The sequence below is a fragment of the Paramacrobiotus metropolitanus genome, unplaced genomic scaffold, assembly GCF_019649055.1.
Source record: "Paramacrobiotus metropolitanus isolate TYO unplaced genomic scaffold, Prichtersi_v1.0 Parri_scaffold0000038, whole genome shotgun sequence".
Taxonomy (NCBI): Eukaryota; Metazoa; Tardigrada; class Eutardigrada; order Parachela; family Macrobiotidae; genus Paramacrobiotus; species Paramacrobiotus metropolitanus.
This window is the reverse complement of record NW_026570258.1, coordinates 949800-963413: the sequence shown is the minus strand read 5'-3', so window position 1 is coordinate 963413 and position 13614 is coordinate 949800. Positions and strand designations below refer to the sequence as shown.

The 13614-nt window shown below is 42.5% G+C and overlaps 2 protein-coding genes and 1 long non-coding RNA gene across 3 annotated transcripts; all 3 read left to right on the top strand.

The window, feature by feature from the left end:
- Positions 1–5791: 5791 nt before the first annotated feature.
- On the top strand, positions 5792–6735 carry LOC129589959 (uncharacterized). The gene is made up of 3 exons (XM_055484902.1): positions 5792–5951; positions 6027–6600; positions 6693–6735. The coding sequence occupies exons 1-3, from the start codon at positions 5792–5794 to the stop codon at positions 6733–6735; spliced, it is 777 nt and encodes a 258-aa protein (XP_055340877.1).
- Positions 6736–7648: 913 nt separating this feature from the next.
- On the top strand, positions 7649–9054 carry LOC129590055 (uncharacterized). Its single transcript, XR_008690687.1, has 3 exons — positions 7649–7900; positions 8340–8871; positions 8995–9054. It is a non-coding gene; the product is annotated as an uncharacterized LOC129590055 (long non-coding RNA).
- Positions 9055–11610: 2556 nt separating this feature from the next.
- LOC129589958 (fibroblast growth factor receptor homolog 1-like) lies at positions 11611–13124 on the top strand. Its single transcript, XM_055484901.1, has 5 exons — positions 11611–11626; positions 11757–11977; positions 12056–12339; positions 12577–12806; positions 12871–13124. The coding sequence occupies exons 2-5, from the start codon at positions 11911–11913 to the stop codon at positions 12995–12997; spliced, it is 708 nt and encodes a 235-aa protein (XP_055340876.1). The 5' UTR covers positions 11611–11626; positions 11757–11910; the 3' UTR covers positions 12998–13124.
- Positions 13125–13614: the final 490 nt, after the last annotated feature.

Here is a 13614-nt window from a genome sequence, read left to right as displayed (position 1 = left end):
ACAGTCGACGCAAGCCGATTTCGGGTGTGGCCGCTGTCTTGATGCCCACGCCAATCATGGCCGGCTGCTTTCGCTGGTTGGTCAACGTGCATGTAGGTTTGTACTGTACGCAGCTCGATGCCAGTCAACTGTCTAAACGATCGATACGATACAAGTTTGTGTGGTTGCGTGCAAATGTACAACGTAGGCTTACGTAGCACAGAATCTTGCATTTGACTGGTGCAATCAGTCTTTGCGTTACTACGTTTCCGAAATCACCATAATATTTTATATAATAATCATAATTTTTATACGAAAACTAACACTAAGCGTTACTTTGACTGTCCGTTTACTTATTTAATTTCGAATGATAAATTACAGAAAATATTTACTAAACTTATCATATCTGCAACTTGCAATTAAGTAACCAGCTTTTTGATAAATCTTTTTTTATCATATTTCACTGGAAAATTAATGCGTCGTTATTTTTTTATAGAACTCGGTGATCAGTTTTTTTAGTCACCGTGTTTTTTAGCTCTGGAGAAACCAGTTTTTATTTAGTTGCCTTAAGCTCCGGTTAAAGTAATGATGATTTATTGAAAATCTTTTAAAGTTGCTTGCAAGAAAAATGAGTTACCCAAATCATAATTAATTGCCATTATCTCCGGTTAAGGTAATGATGATTTATCGGGAATGATGGCGATTAGCATCATCATGATCATGGTCAGCCTGCGAGGCTTCACTGTAATAACGCAACCTGATCCGTTGTACGTGTACGGCTGGGTAACTTTCCCTGTAACCGGACGTACATATAAGACAAAGAATTATGACAGTTGCTCTGTGAGAAATGCCTCGAGTTGGGGGTCTTATTATACCGGGCCACTTACGGCCGGATCGTCGCGTATATTAGTTGATAAATCTTTTTCCAGTCGTGATTACTCGACAACTCTGCATCATCATCGTCCGTACGTAGCCACAGGCTGTGTGTGTGCGACGTGGCTGCTTGTCATCGAGGCGGTCTGCGTTATGTCTGCTTCTCGCCGGTACATCAAGGAAAGATGTGAAGCTTTATACGGTAGAATTAACGACGGAGATTGTGGCATTTGTGGCTGCGCCAGACCGATTAACCAATTTAGCCAATTTATTTAACTCTCACCGGGAATGAATTTCTGAGCCGTCTCTTACCACTTTTCTTAAATTTTCTGCAGTTTTATTGTGTTAAGATTAACGTCGTCTTAAAACAGGCGTTATCTAACCAGGTCAAAATTATTCCACATAAATAATTAAAATTATCTAAGCAAGCGCATATAAAAAACGTTAATGAATAATACTTATCATACTACTCTACTCACAAATGATTTTTAATTATTTTTAAATTATTATTGATTTTTAAATTAACCGCATCGTATTCTGTATCGAGACGTAACAGTTTTTCTAAGCCTGGATTAACTTCCAAAGCAGAAACCTGATTTCATTTTCCACGGTATTACAAATACATATATTATTGCAAAGAGGAAGTTGCATTATCGACCCGGCACAATTGTGTCGAATGCCGCGTCAGTGCACTGGCACACACGCAGACAGCCGCCCGCCACACGAACACCCCTCGTCAGCTGCTCGTAATTCATTTTGCAAAATTTTTGATAGAAGCGGAATGTACAGCTGGGCGAGTGAATTAAAGGAGCATTGAGATGTTATTAGAGCAAATCAGAGTAGACAACTGCTGGATAATAGATGGTAATGCTCCCCTTTGCTGACTTTCAGCGCCGCTCATGCGAGTCGCTCATTACATTGGCTACTACATAAATGCGCATTGCACATGAAAATATCATGTTGTGCTTACATGTAAATGCGCAATGTCCGTTTGTGAATAACTGAATTAATGCAGTGACTTTTGTGAGCCGTAATGTAATAAACCCAGTCAGAGCGGCACCGACCAAAACATTAAATGTACTCGTACAGTACTCTGTAGCTTAATGGTAACAGAAAAAGGCAAGTATCTCCAAATCTCTAAACAAGGCAAATAACTTCGTGCAGCACTTAATAATGTTGAAAAATAAAACTACAGCAAATAGTGATATACATGCGGGATTTTAAGATTAAACGATCAAGGAAAATTTTGTGCAAATTTATGTAAATTCACAAGCAACGAAGCAGACTATCAGAAATCTTTCATACAGGACGAATAGCAAGTTGCCGATTAACAGCACTATTACTTAAATCAAAACAGGAACTGCCTATTCCAAGAATAAAAAAAGTTGTGTGTATGTTGTCGTATGTTGTATAGTTGTATGCTGTATGTGCATGTTGAATTATCAACAATATTCTTGTTTAAAATTTTGAATCAGGTATGTAGATGACTTCTGATTATACAGTATTAGGCAGTTTGCGGTCACAGTAGGTAGTTAATATTATTCTAACGTTGACTGATGTTTGATTATTACGCATTTCGTTTGGGATGCGTTCCACCAGATGACCTTTTTCGGCAGTAAATTGCTCGGCTCCAGTGGAGCATGCCAGTATAAGTGCAAAGAAGTGTTTATGCTAATTGTTCATGTGTGCGTATGTCAGCGGGAAAATAAATGCAGCTCTGTAATTATCTACTTCCGCGTCGTTAATTGACCGAGTATGACTGGCACATGCATGCTGACATTTTGTCAGGAAAAACGAGACTCTTGTTTGGAGAAAATTGATTTTCATTGTATTGCGCAGTCTATTCCGCACATTATAATTATTATGTCTCACAATTGCAAGTTCCAATGAAGTTACATTTAAAAATACCGGTTATCACGTGATGATGGTTGTATGACGCAGTCGTCTGAACATAAACGCGCAGTTCTGCGCTCTGTTAAACGGTCCTCTATACACCACAAATTTCCATAATGTTACAGAGTCAGCCCTCAGTCGGCTGTCCGTGGGGATCTCAGCGAAGAGGGCGGTTCCGTGAGGCATTCGCAAAAATGGCGATGGAGCGGAATCGAACCGCTGGCTACCGAGTGAGATCCACGTAGTACAGCCACTGTGCCATCGCCGCTGTTGGCGAAGATCAAGATATTAATTTTGTGCTTGAGCTTGAGTCAATCAGGTAGGCGGCGGTATGGGCGGCTGTCGTGGGCACAGAGTAGTCTACTCTAATAATAATACATTTCTGTGCAAATTCATACTCTGCTCGTTGGTACAATTTTGCTGTCCGAAATAAACCGTAAATTGTTTAATAATTTCGAATCAACGGAACATTAAATTAACAACGCTAAAACCGTCGTTAATTTTGCCATTAATCGTATGGCCGTGCAAAACGCAACCTACTTAATATTCTTGAACATTCGATAACGGTATGACATCACACCCCAATGCCTAATTATTAACAGAAAAGCCATCGGCAGTGCCCATTTACATTTACTGTTCAATCCATCGTATGCATAGAAAATGTATACTAACCAAAAATAAAACCCAAAACCAAAAATATGTGTAGTACTGTATATACATACTCGTATGTATAATAAAACAATAAGCTTGGACGGTTTTATTTTTAACACGCAATCGCCCCATATAGCTACATGTGACATACGCGTACTTGTATATCCTTTTTGCATCTCACTGGTCAGTGTATTAATCAGCGAAGAAGCGATAAATTATTAAAACCAAAAACCAGTTTTATTCTTATGATATCAAATTACGCTTTGTGATACTGAAAAGTAGTGGTTGGCACTGTTATTGTTGATAAGTTTAGGCCTCGTCCCGAATTCAAAGCGAATCTCGTTGCGATACAGCAACTCCACCTCGCGAGGTGGCTTCGCATACCGTATCTGTAGGCGTGGCCACTGCATACAGCCACCTCGTGCGGTTGAGCAACCGCACCACAGCGAGATTCGTTTTGAATTCGGGACAAGGCCTTATAGTTGCTTCTCCAGTAGATTATTTCAAATCGGCAAGTGAGCAATTTTCTCAGCAGGAGGATTGTTTTGCAGCATCGTTAAGCCGATGATGAGCTGACAAGAAAATTGCAGAAATCTGCTAATTTACAGTACTTTGTTGCGTGCACAGGTCTGTACTATACCACTAACTGCGTATAGCGTGCATATGTGCAGTATAATAACTGATCAAAAGGTAAACCTGGGAACTGAACTTTTTTTATCGTCTCTTCAGAGCGTTCTAATTACACTAATATAATATAGTACCGCGAATATTCACTAGCATAATAAATTAATTAGTCCAGAGTAGTTATGCAAGCTTCGTAGCCCAAGTGTGTAATAATTTTGAAAGCGATTAAGCCTTCTTTTAAAATTTTGAATTTTATTGTAAACTATTTTTAAATAATGTTTAAACTTAAATTATTTTAAATAACTGAATTTCAGTTTAGAATCATCCGCTTATTTACCAATACGTGCTATGTACCGCTTATATAATTATTTGGTTTGAAATACATAACAGACTGTATACTCCGCGCAATACTAAAATTGACAATTATACGAGTACAGACACAGAACTAACCATAATTAATTTGTGAAATGTGTATGTACTAAAATTTAAAGTTCAGCACAGACACATTTTGTATCTTTGGTCAGCCCGATTTATGAATATGCCACGAGGCTGCCCTTTCCCACGGCAGTACCCGTTAGTGTTCAACCATTTCCGGTAGAAATGTGCATTACTGGATGCTGCAGTACAAGCTGCTCTGAAATTCACTGCAGCGTTACCACGTTGCAATATTTGCGGCTGGCATGAAAACTTGTCCAATCGACGTGTGCAAATAAACATTTCAAACCGGTCAATAAACCTGGATTACCCTCCAAAGAAGCTGTGACAGTAGCCTAAATAGACCATTCTAATGATAAGAATTAGGCAATAATAGACCGTTAAACCAATGCCAAACCGGCATGGAAATGTTATCAGTAGAAGTACCTGAGAGAGAAAGTAGCCTGTTTCCGGTCAGCAATACTAATTAGGGTGTGTAAATAGCATCGCGGCGCCGCTATGCCGATAATTCCTGGTGTCAGTTAGCTAGGATAAATATAAATAGCCAGGTTAGGAAATTATTATTGATATTCCATAATTCAATAACAATTTCCTAACATGTTATGCTAAAAAGTTGTAAATTTTTTTTGAAACAATGTTGTTGCTGATAGCTGTATTAGTCGTAAATGTACCCGTATACTCTCTAATAAATGGAGAAGAGACCGTGTTCGTACCGGAATTCACTTGCAGTTTTGATACGGGACTGTGTCCAGGATGGACAACGGCCAGCAGCCATTCCAACATATCATGGATTCTTAGTCAAAATGAAAATGACGCCTCTAATGCATCATTTTGTAACGATGTTGGTAAGTCAGCGATCAGTAAAATTAGAGCGCCATACGCACATAATAAAAGGAGAGGTTAACACTTAAGTATAAACCTTATACAGTCTTTCAGTCAAACGTGTGTGACTTAAACTTCTCCGATCTGTAAAAGTAGTTTCAGTAATTTACATTACTCATTAGCGTTCAAGTGTCTAACGTTTTTCCGCACCTGTACTAAAAGTACTCGCATTTCCACATTTGACATACGATACTTATGTAAGAAGAGCTTCATTTGAAACCGTTTGCTGATTGTAGTACAAGGGAATTACGTGCATACGCCAAATGGAACCCGACGAGACGGCGACGAAATCTGGACTGACCTTATCAGCTCTAGTTTAATGGTTGCACCGAATGATATGCCACTCCGGTTTCTGGTCCGCTTCTGGTATTCGGTGCCGAAATCATACGGCACTATAGCCCTGTCGTTCAGGCTACCTTCACCACAAAATAACAGCAGTGACACTGTGTTCTGGATGCTACGGGATACGCTGCATAAGGAATATCCCAATAGTCAGTGGTTTCAAGCGGTAGTTCCTGTTAGCACCGATAATAGTGGATCTCTAGTGTTTCGCGTCATCTTCGGCCGATCAGTTACGGTGTTCGCCCTAGACGCTGTAGTCACCACAAAAAGCGGTCAGTCATTGCTTCAGAAAATTATTTATAGCTTTTCACGCTAATCCTAAGCGAACGTCTGATTTTTGTTTGCAGACAACATCTTTCCAAGCCATTTGCCCTGGGCAACGAAATCGATCACCTGCGATTTCCGCGTTGATCTCTGCGGCTGGACGAATTATCTTGACGGAGATTTCAGCGTTGTCACAACCGATAACATATCCTACGCCGCACTGCGGCATCGTGGCACTCTTCTTCATCCTGGCTACAAGAACCGCAGTGTCAAGCTCGGCAGTATACCGATCCGCTCACCGCTGCCGCTAAACACGACCCTGAGTTTTCGGTACTGGTTCAGCAATACCGGGATAGAGTTTCTTCGGGTTTTGGTAGCGGAACGATACACAGCGGTCATTGTATGGGAAATGGCTGCAGAATCACATAATGTGGGACGTTGGCTAGCGGTCGATCTGCCATTATGTCTACACGACGATGTTTCCGTACATTTCCTGGGAGCCATCGATAAGCAGGGCTCAGAGATCCGATTGGCTGATATTGTGTACCACGGAGAACTCAGCGGGAGTGCCGCTCGCGCGCATGCCTGTACCGGGATCGGGTGTACATTTGACCAGTCTATGTGTGGTTGGAGTAACCAGTACAGTGTGTCGTCCAGGTTGGTAGAAAATGTATTGCGTACTTCGGTTTTTCGCAAAAACAGCGCGTTTTCAGTATAATTTAAACACTAATGACCCACTTTAATTGCAGCAGCAGTGGTGCAGCCTACAGATACAATATAGGGCGCGCATAACATGATTAATCGCCGATTACTCTTGTAATTAACGTCCCCGCTTTGGTGGGTTATGTGAGCGCTTCCAGAAGTACTTCTAGTCTGCTGCTCGCAGCCTCGATAGCGTGATGTGGCGTTAGTTATAGGAAGTGGTTCTGGTAGTGGTTGGGAACCTATGGTAGTAGCAACGGTATTGAGCTTTTTTGCGAAACCAGTGCGAAGAGAGAGTACCAAGTAGTTGCTACCTGCTGAAAAGGTTATCTGCTAGTTACGAATCCGAAGTCTCAAAAGTTTATCGAATACATAGAACCTGACTGCAGGGACTTCATTTACTGAACCGTTATTATTCTTTTTTGCGCTTTATATGGGAAAGGAAATTCTTTGACAACAACGGTATTTCCGAGCCGGAAAGTCTGTTTGCCCTGGAAGCCACGGGCGGAACGACAACTGATGTATCCGTCGCCCGCCTCGTCAGTTCGTGCATCGACATCGTAGCACCTACTGATTTTTTTCGTTACGACCCGATCTTTTACGGTAACTTGCTGGTCGTCAAGTTATTCCATAATTCTTCCGAGAACTACATCGGAATGCTACGGAATAACACGAGATTAAGGCTGGGTCGCCGCGAAGCCGTGCGCATAGTTGTCGAGCATAGTTTTCCCAGGCGATCTGTCAATCCGGCGCGAATCCCGGTACTAACGATACACAATGAAACCGGGAATATTCAGCCATCCAATGCCTGCCAAGAATACCCTATGGAACCCCTACGCCCCCGGTATCCACAGCAGATGACGGTGACCTGCAGTTTTGACCGTAATTTATGTGGTTGGACCAACGCAGGGCCAAAGGAGTTTCTCGTATTTCCGGGTTATGGGACATACAAACCGCGTGTGGGGCTGGGCGCCGCCATGGCTCTTCTGTTGAAAGACGAGCCTGTCCGGACATTTGGACCGTTGCGATCGGTTGTGGTCCATGGCAAAGCCCGGACATATTTGACCTTCTACTATTTTTTTGATAAAATCGTTCACTGGAGCGTTCTGGAGTTAAAAACCGGGAACCGATCATCGCTGTTATGGTATTATTTTGTTTCCGACGAAGACTTGTATGCTAAAAATACGTGGCATGCCCATCGGCTCAGCTATTGCGTGGATGGGAACTATACGTTAGAATTCACCGCTAATTTCAAGTAAGTCTTCAACAAACTACAAGCTTTGCGAATAAAATTCCGTAAATAATACGGGTGAGACAAAAAACAGAGTAAACAGAACTAAGGATAATAACCAACTGCCGCTGGGCCGTCATACAACTGACCAACTGATCCACAATTTAACGGGAATAACAGCAGTACATATAGCCAAACATGAAATCGGTTTTTCCACGGGAGATGTGAAAATATAGGTTACTGAGCCAAGAACATGCGTACGATTTTTATATGAGCTTGGTTTTGGTTCGTTAAAAAAGAACACAACCGTATTCTAGAAAGTACCGTCTCGTGTTTTGTATTTTTGCAAAGCGGTCAGTGCGGTAAATTGCGGAAAATGACTATTGCCGTAATTTGCAGTTATCTTATCCGCGTGCTGGTACATATTTATAACAAACTTAAGTGACTGATCTTTTTTTGCCAGCATGCACGTACCTGACACCACCGGATTTTGGATTGACGATCTGGTCCTGGAAGCTGAAACAACGCACTCCGGTGTGTCGTCTGAAAGTTGCAACAGTGACGCTGCTCCGCATGCACCTATGACGCCGTCGCTTACCTGCGACGGAACCTACATGTTTACCAGCACTGCGACTCTCACGTTCTGCAGCTGACAGATTAGCAGCCATCCTGACGTGACCCTGAAGAACGAGCTACTCACTCGCAATTTCGGCAACGTCCAGTATGCCTACAATACGAGGGCGCTGTCATATTATGCCCATTCTCACAACACCAACATAACACTCCAGCTAAAAAGTCCGGTGGTGGAGACACGTAGTGGTGGTCACTTGCATCTCTGGTATTATCGCCGGCGACCCATCCTGATCCGCGTGACGGCACAAGACACTGACGCAAGCACTGCTCCTGTTCAACTGTTCTCCCGCCAACATCGAGATCTAAAAAGGAGGGAGTGGTGCCGCGCAGTGTTTCCTTTGCGTATCACCGGCTACGCGCAAGTACGTAGTAACGTTAGTTAAGAATGGCTACTGAGAGCACTAGAATTGTTACCAGACAAATAGCGGGTATATCGTGATCAGCTCAGTCAGCATTTGGTAAAATAAAGTACTTTTTTCTTTTAGATCACCGTTACCGTTACTTTTCTCGCGTTAAGCCAGGACCCTAACCAGACTGATCCAGGGGCCACGTTTGCCATGCATCGCATCTGGTTCACTGATGAAAAAGGTTAGTAGCGCCGTAACATGCACACGACATGCAGCATAGTTCAGGAGAAACCGACCCAATTGGGAAACAGCGCGAAGTGTTCTTGCTTGGATAAACTATTTTAATGAGTTACGGTTGAGATTGTTTAACCATACAGGACGCAGCTTGTAATTGTTGTCTCATTTTAATACAACAAATCAAGATCAGGGGTAGGCAAAAAGACGCGTGCAAAAGTAATCGGCGCACAAAACACAGTCGGTTTCAAGCGGAGCGGTGCCGGTAGATCTGGAATCTACAATCGCTCGTTTCATTGATTCTAGACACGTCTTCATAACTTCGCGAAGGGTGTGTGTCAGCTAATCATCTGGGCTAGAAATAACCCAGAAGGGCCAGATCTAAGAATATAGGTTGGCCAAGCTTTTGAAAATGAGTGATTATGGGTCGTTCTCTGTACAATTAGTCTTGTGAGCCCTGTGTTAACGCCGCATATTGTAGGTTTCGAAATGGGATCTCAGTCCGATAACCTTCCGGAATACGGTACGCAGGTTACTTATTCAGTACCATTGCGTAGTCATGCCATCGGTAATCAAAACCGTTGTTGTTTACTATAGACACATTTGTAGTCTTGAGTAACCATGTAGAACAATGACATACCCGTTTGCATCTGTTATTAATGCACTGTGGAACAGGAAAAATTATTTGCTCAATAAAAGTCCTACTAAAAAAATGATATACAAGTATACGTACGACAAAATACTTATACATTTGATCAAAACATAGTCGGTTCTGATACAGCTGGATGCGATCACGCAAGCTATCGGAAAGTCTCATGCGCGTTTGAATCTTCTGACAACTGCAGTTGGTTACCCGGTTCACCTGGCAATTGGGTAACGGCGAACCAATCATCTTCATCTATGCCCTTTGCCATTTCCAGCGGTGACCTGTACGGACACGACCACATGATGATCCTTAAGGGAACTCCACAATCCAGGAATATTCTGGAGACTGACTACATCGGACCGCTACGGACCGTTCTGCAATTTTCCCTCTACATCTTCGGTCGCGGTATAGAGTCTTTGCGACTGTGGGCACAAACCCGAGAAAACCACTTTTTACTGTGGGATTCAATGAGTAGCAACAACACTCATCATTCGTTAAGGCGGTGGCAAAATGTTTCAGTGGATATTTGCCTGAAATTTCCTTTTAAGGTATGCGCGTGCCACATACGTTAGCAGATGTAACGATACAAATATATTCTTTTCAGTTGGTTTTCGAAGCTTCGACTGGCGATGAGCCTTACGTCTGTGCCATAGACGACATTGTCCTGGTTGATGAGTGTTCAGTGCTGCAGAATAATGTCGCTTGTCCGGACCTTCTGCTTTATACATCAATGGATCAAGACAACCACGCAACAACTACACCGATTCCGAGCATGGCTCTCTGTATGACCTTTGCACCGTCCATAGCACGGTGTGCCAGAAAACGGTAGAATCTGTAATAAAAACCATCTTTGCTTTTAGCCCCACCTGAGTCTGGTGACTTAAACTGCAGCTTTAGTCAGCAGAACTTCTGCAACTGGACCACGTCGGCGAACGACCAGACAGCATGGGCTATCCTGTCAGTGTCGGATGAGTTTGTTGCTGTCGTTAACTGCACCGAAATACCAAAAAGAACCGTGACAGCTTATTTGCTGAGTCCAAATACATCCTGTGCCGAATCGAATGCATGTTTCTTTAAGGTACAAGAAAACGGTCTCCCTACAGCATTGTGGGAAATATTTTACGACATCGTATTATTTCTTTTTAGTTCACCTCACGAAGAGTGCTTACATAAATGCATGTTTTCATCCCTTTAGTTTCGATACAGAGGCTCTGAAGGAAAAGTGGTGCAACTGCAGCTTTATATTGTCACTCTCACCGATACGCTACCCTTCAAAATTTGGGATAGCCAAGCCGGAGAAATTCCAGAGTGGCTCTCCGCAAAGGTCAATCTCACCACAACCAATGTTCCGTTTTGGTTAACCTTTGCGGTTACGTTTTACGAGGATAATTCATCTACCGAACTGGACGATTTTCAGTTTGCTCGTGACGACGGTGAGCTGCATAATTGTTGCGTAATAAAAGTGTTAGTGATTAAAATTCACATTAATTGACGGTTGACGGTTGACCTCTGCTTTGCAGCACCGACACTTCCGCCAACCGCTGCAACAGGTGCGTCAATAACAGTATGCAACAACTATCAAGGAGGTGTACTTAAGAAGCTGTGGACAAGATAAGTTTGTAATACAACAAATAACTTCAGGATCCTGGCTACCTTTATATGGTAACCTCATCGGCATAATCAGTTTGGCTGTTGTTATTATCGGGATAATATTCTACCGCCGCTGGTATTCAAAGGTAATCCCTTAAAATCAATTTCGTAGATTTAAAAAGGCCTTCTACCACACAGCTGTTTCATTGCAGATTACGTATTACAGTCGGCTGGCTTTCTGCGATGTACCTGATTCATTGTTGCGAGAATTCGAATTGCCCAGCAATGCAGTGACTTTAAGTAAGATCGGCAAACATAATAGCGAAGGGCTCAAGACTTCAAGGGCGCATTAAAACATTTTCATCCATTGTCCGGACTCTTAAACAAAATCATGTAATAAGAAACTAAAACACTGTCTGGTCTTAGTAAGTCAGGATCTTCGGACGAGCCATTTCTGTCGTATCGGAGTGGCGCGTATTAGTGCTGCTCGAGACCAAAGCCTGTCTGAAAGCGCAGCAACTGTTGCGGTCAAGTTTCTTGATGATAAACATACGCCGGAAGAGGAACGGTGTTTCATAGCCGAAATGGCCACATTTATGCGAGTGGGCCGACATCCAAATATTGTCAATCTCATTGCGGTTGTCTTGAAGGGTATGTGTTATTAACAGCTTAGCACCGTGATCGCGTTAATCCATCTAAGGGCGCAATTACTATCCAATTGTGTCACAGGTCGTCCCATGATTGTTATGGAATACTGTCCTCATGGATCGCTGTACCAGTATTTACAAAATTTAAAGGCCGATAACGCAGAGACCGAAATCACAGCGGATGTCGATTTCCTGCTGTCGAAACTCCAGCAGATCGCGATAGGCATGGCCTTCTTAACCACCCGGGGGATTCTGCACCGTGACCTAGCCGCTCGTAATGTCCTGCTGGACGACAACCTAACCGCGAAAATCAGTGATTTTGGCTTAGCAAGAGCTCGCAGCGAGTACATTCTGCAACGTCCTAATGTAAAAGAAATTAGAATTTTAGACGTTTATTAGGTTTTATGTTACTTATTCTATAATGATTTGACGCAGCTGTTTAGGCATTATTAACCCTTTTTAACTCTTATGCAGACACTTTTACACGTATGAAACTGCGTTTATTTAGTGTAGTTTTACTAAAGATAGTTGGAAGCTACTTCAAGCTATTCTAGTTTTCTGGTATTAACTCGGCTAAACCTGACGGTACTTTTTCTGGTGCAGATCAAACTACCCTTGGGATGGATGGCACCGGAGACGCTGATTCCCGGAGATGGGCGCTACAGCGAAAAGAGCGATGTGTGGTCCTTCGGAGTGATAACATGGGAATGCTTCACCTATGGTCAAACGCCGTATTCGCAGTCGTTTCCGCTAGGCCTGGATGTTGATGGCCTTTCGCAGTTTCTCTTGAGTGGACAACGATTGATTCTCCCGGAAACATGCCCGGACTGGATGTAATACTGAGAAAAAGTCGGTTGCCTTGCCATATTAATTTTATCATGGTGACAATTTTTGCAGGCGAGCATTGGTCGCTGATTGTTGGAGCTGGGAGGTCAGTGGTCGGTTGTCGTTTAAAGAAATTGTGAGCTTGATGGGTAAATATTCCAAAGTTGCCAATCCCGAGGAGGAAATCGAAACCTTGTAGACCGTTATTTGTCAGATGTGTCAGCTATCGGCATGGTGTTACGGGCGCTGCCGTACTGGCACCGTACCAAAAAGAATTTAAACTCCTATTCAAGCGAGAACTTGAAATTTTCTCTCTTCTTGGACTATCCGTGGGCGTGTACTTATTATTTTAGTTGCTTTGCTTTGTGATTGACTGGAATAAGGGCTTGAATAACAATAGATCGCAAAAAGATGTTGTGCTTCTTGTGATGTGTGACATTGGAACTACCGCCTTAAAACCTTACTGCGAGACATGGCGGGTTTTTTAGAATTGGTGATTTCTGATTTGTACGGGTTTCTTTGCAAGATGCAGTGCACGAAATTAAACTTGGTTGGTAATCGTATAGCAGAATTAAGGTGTGAAATAAAACTATAAAAGCCATCAGAAAAACGTAATGTAGGGGCAGTAACACTACACTGCCTAACAATCATATTAGACGTCTAGAGTAGATGCCAAACCATTCAACAAAAGGTGATATCTTACCATTAGTAAAAACGCGACGGTAGCATGTTTTTCATGCAGTAGCTTTACTACAAAATCACCAAAAAGTACTACAGAATTTCCAAAAGCAGGGAAAATACAGTAGAAATGCAAGT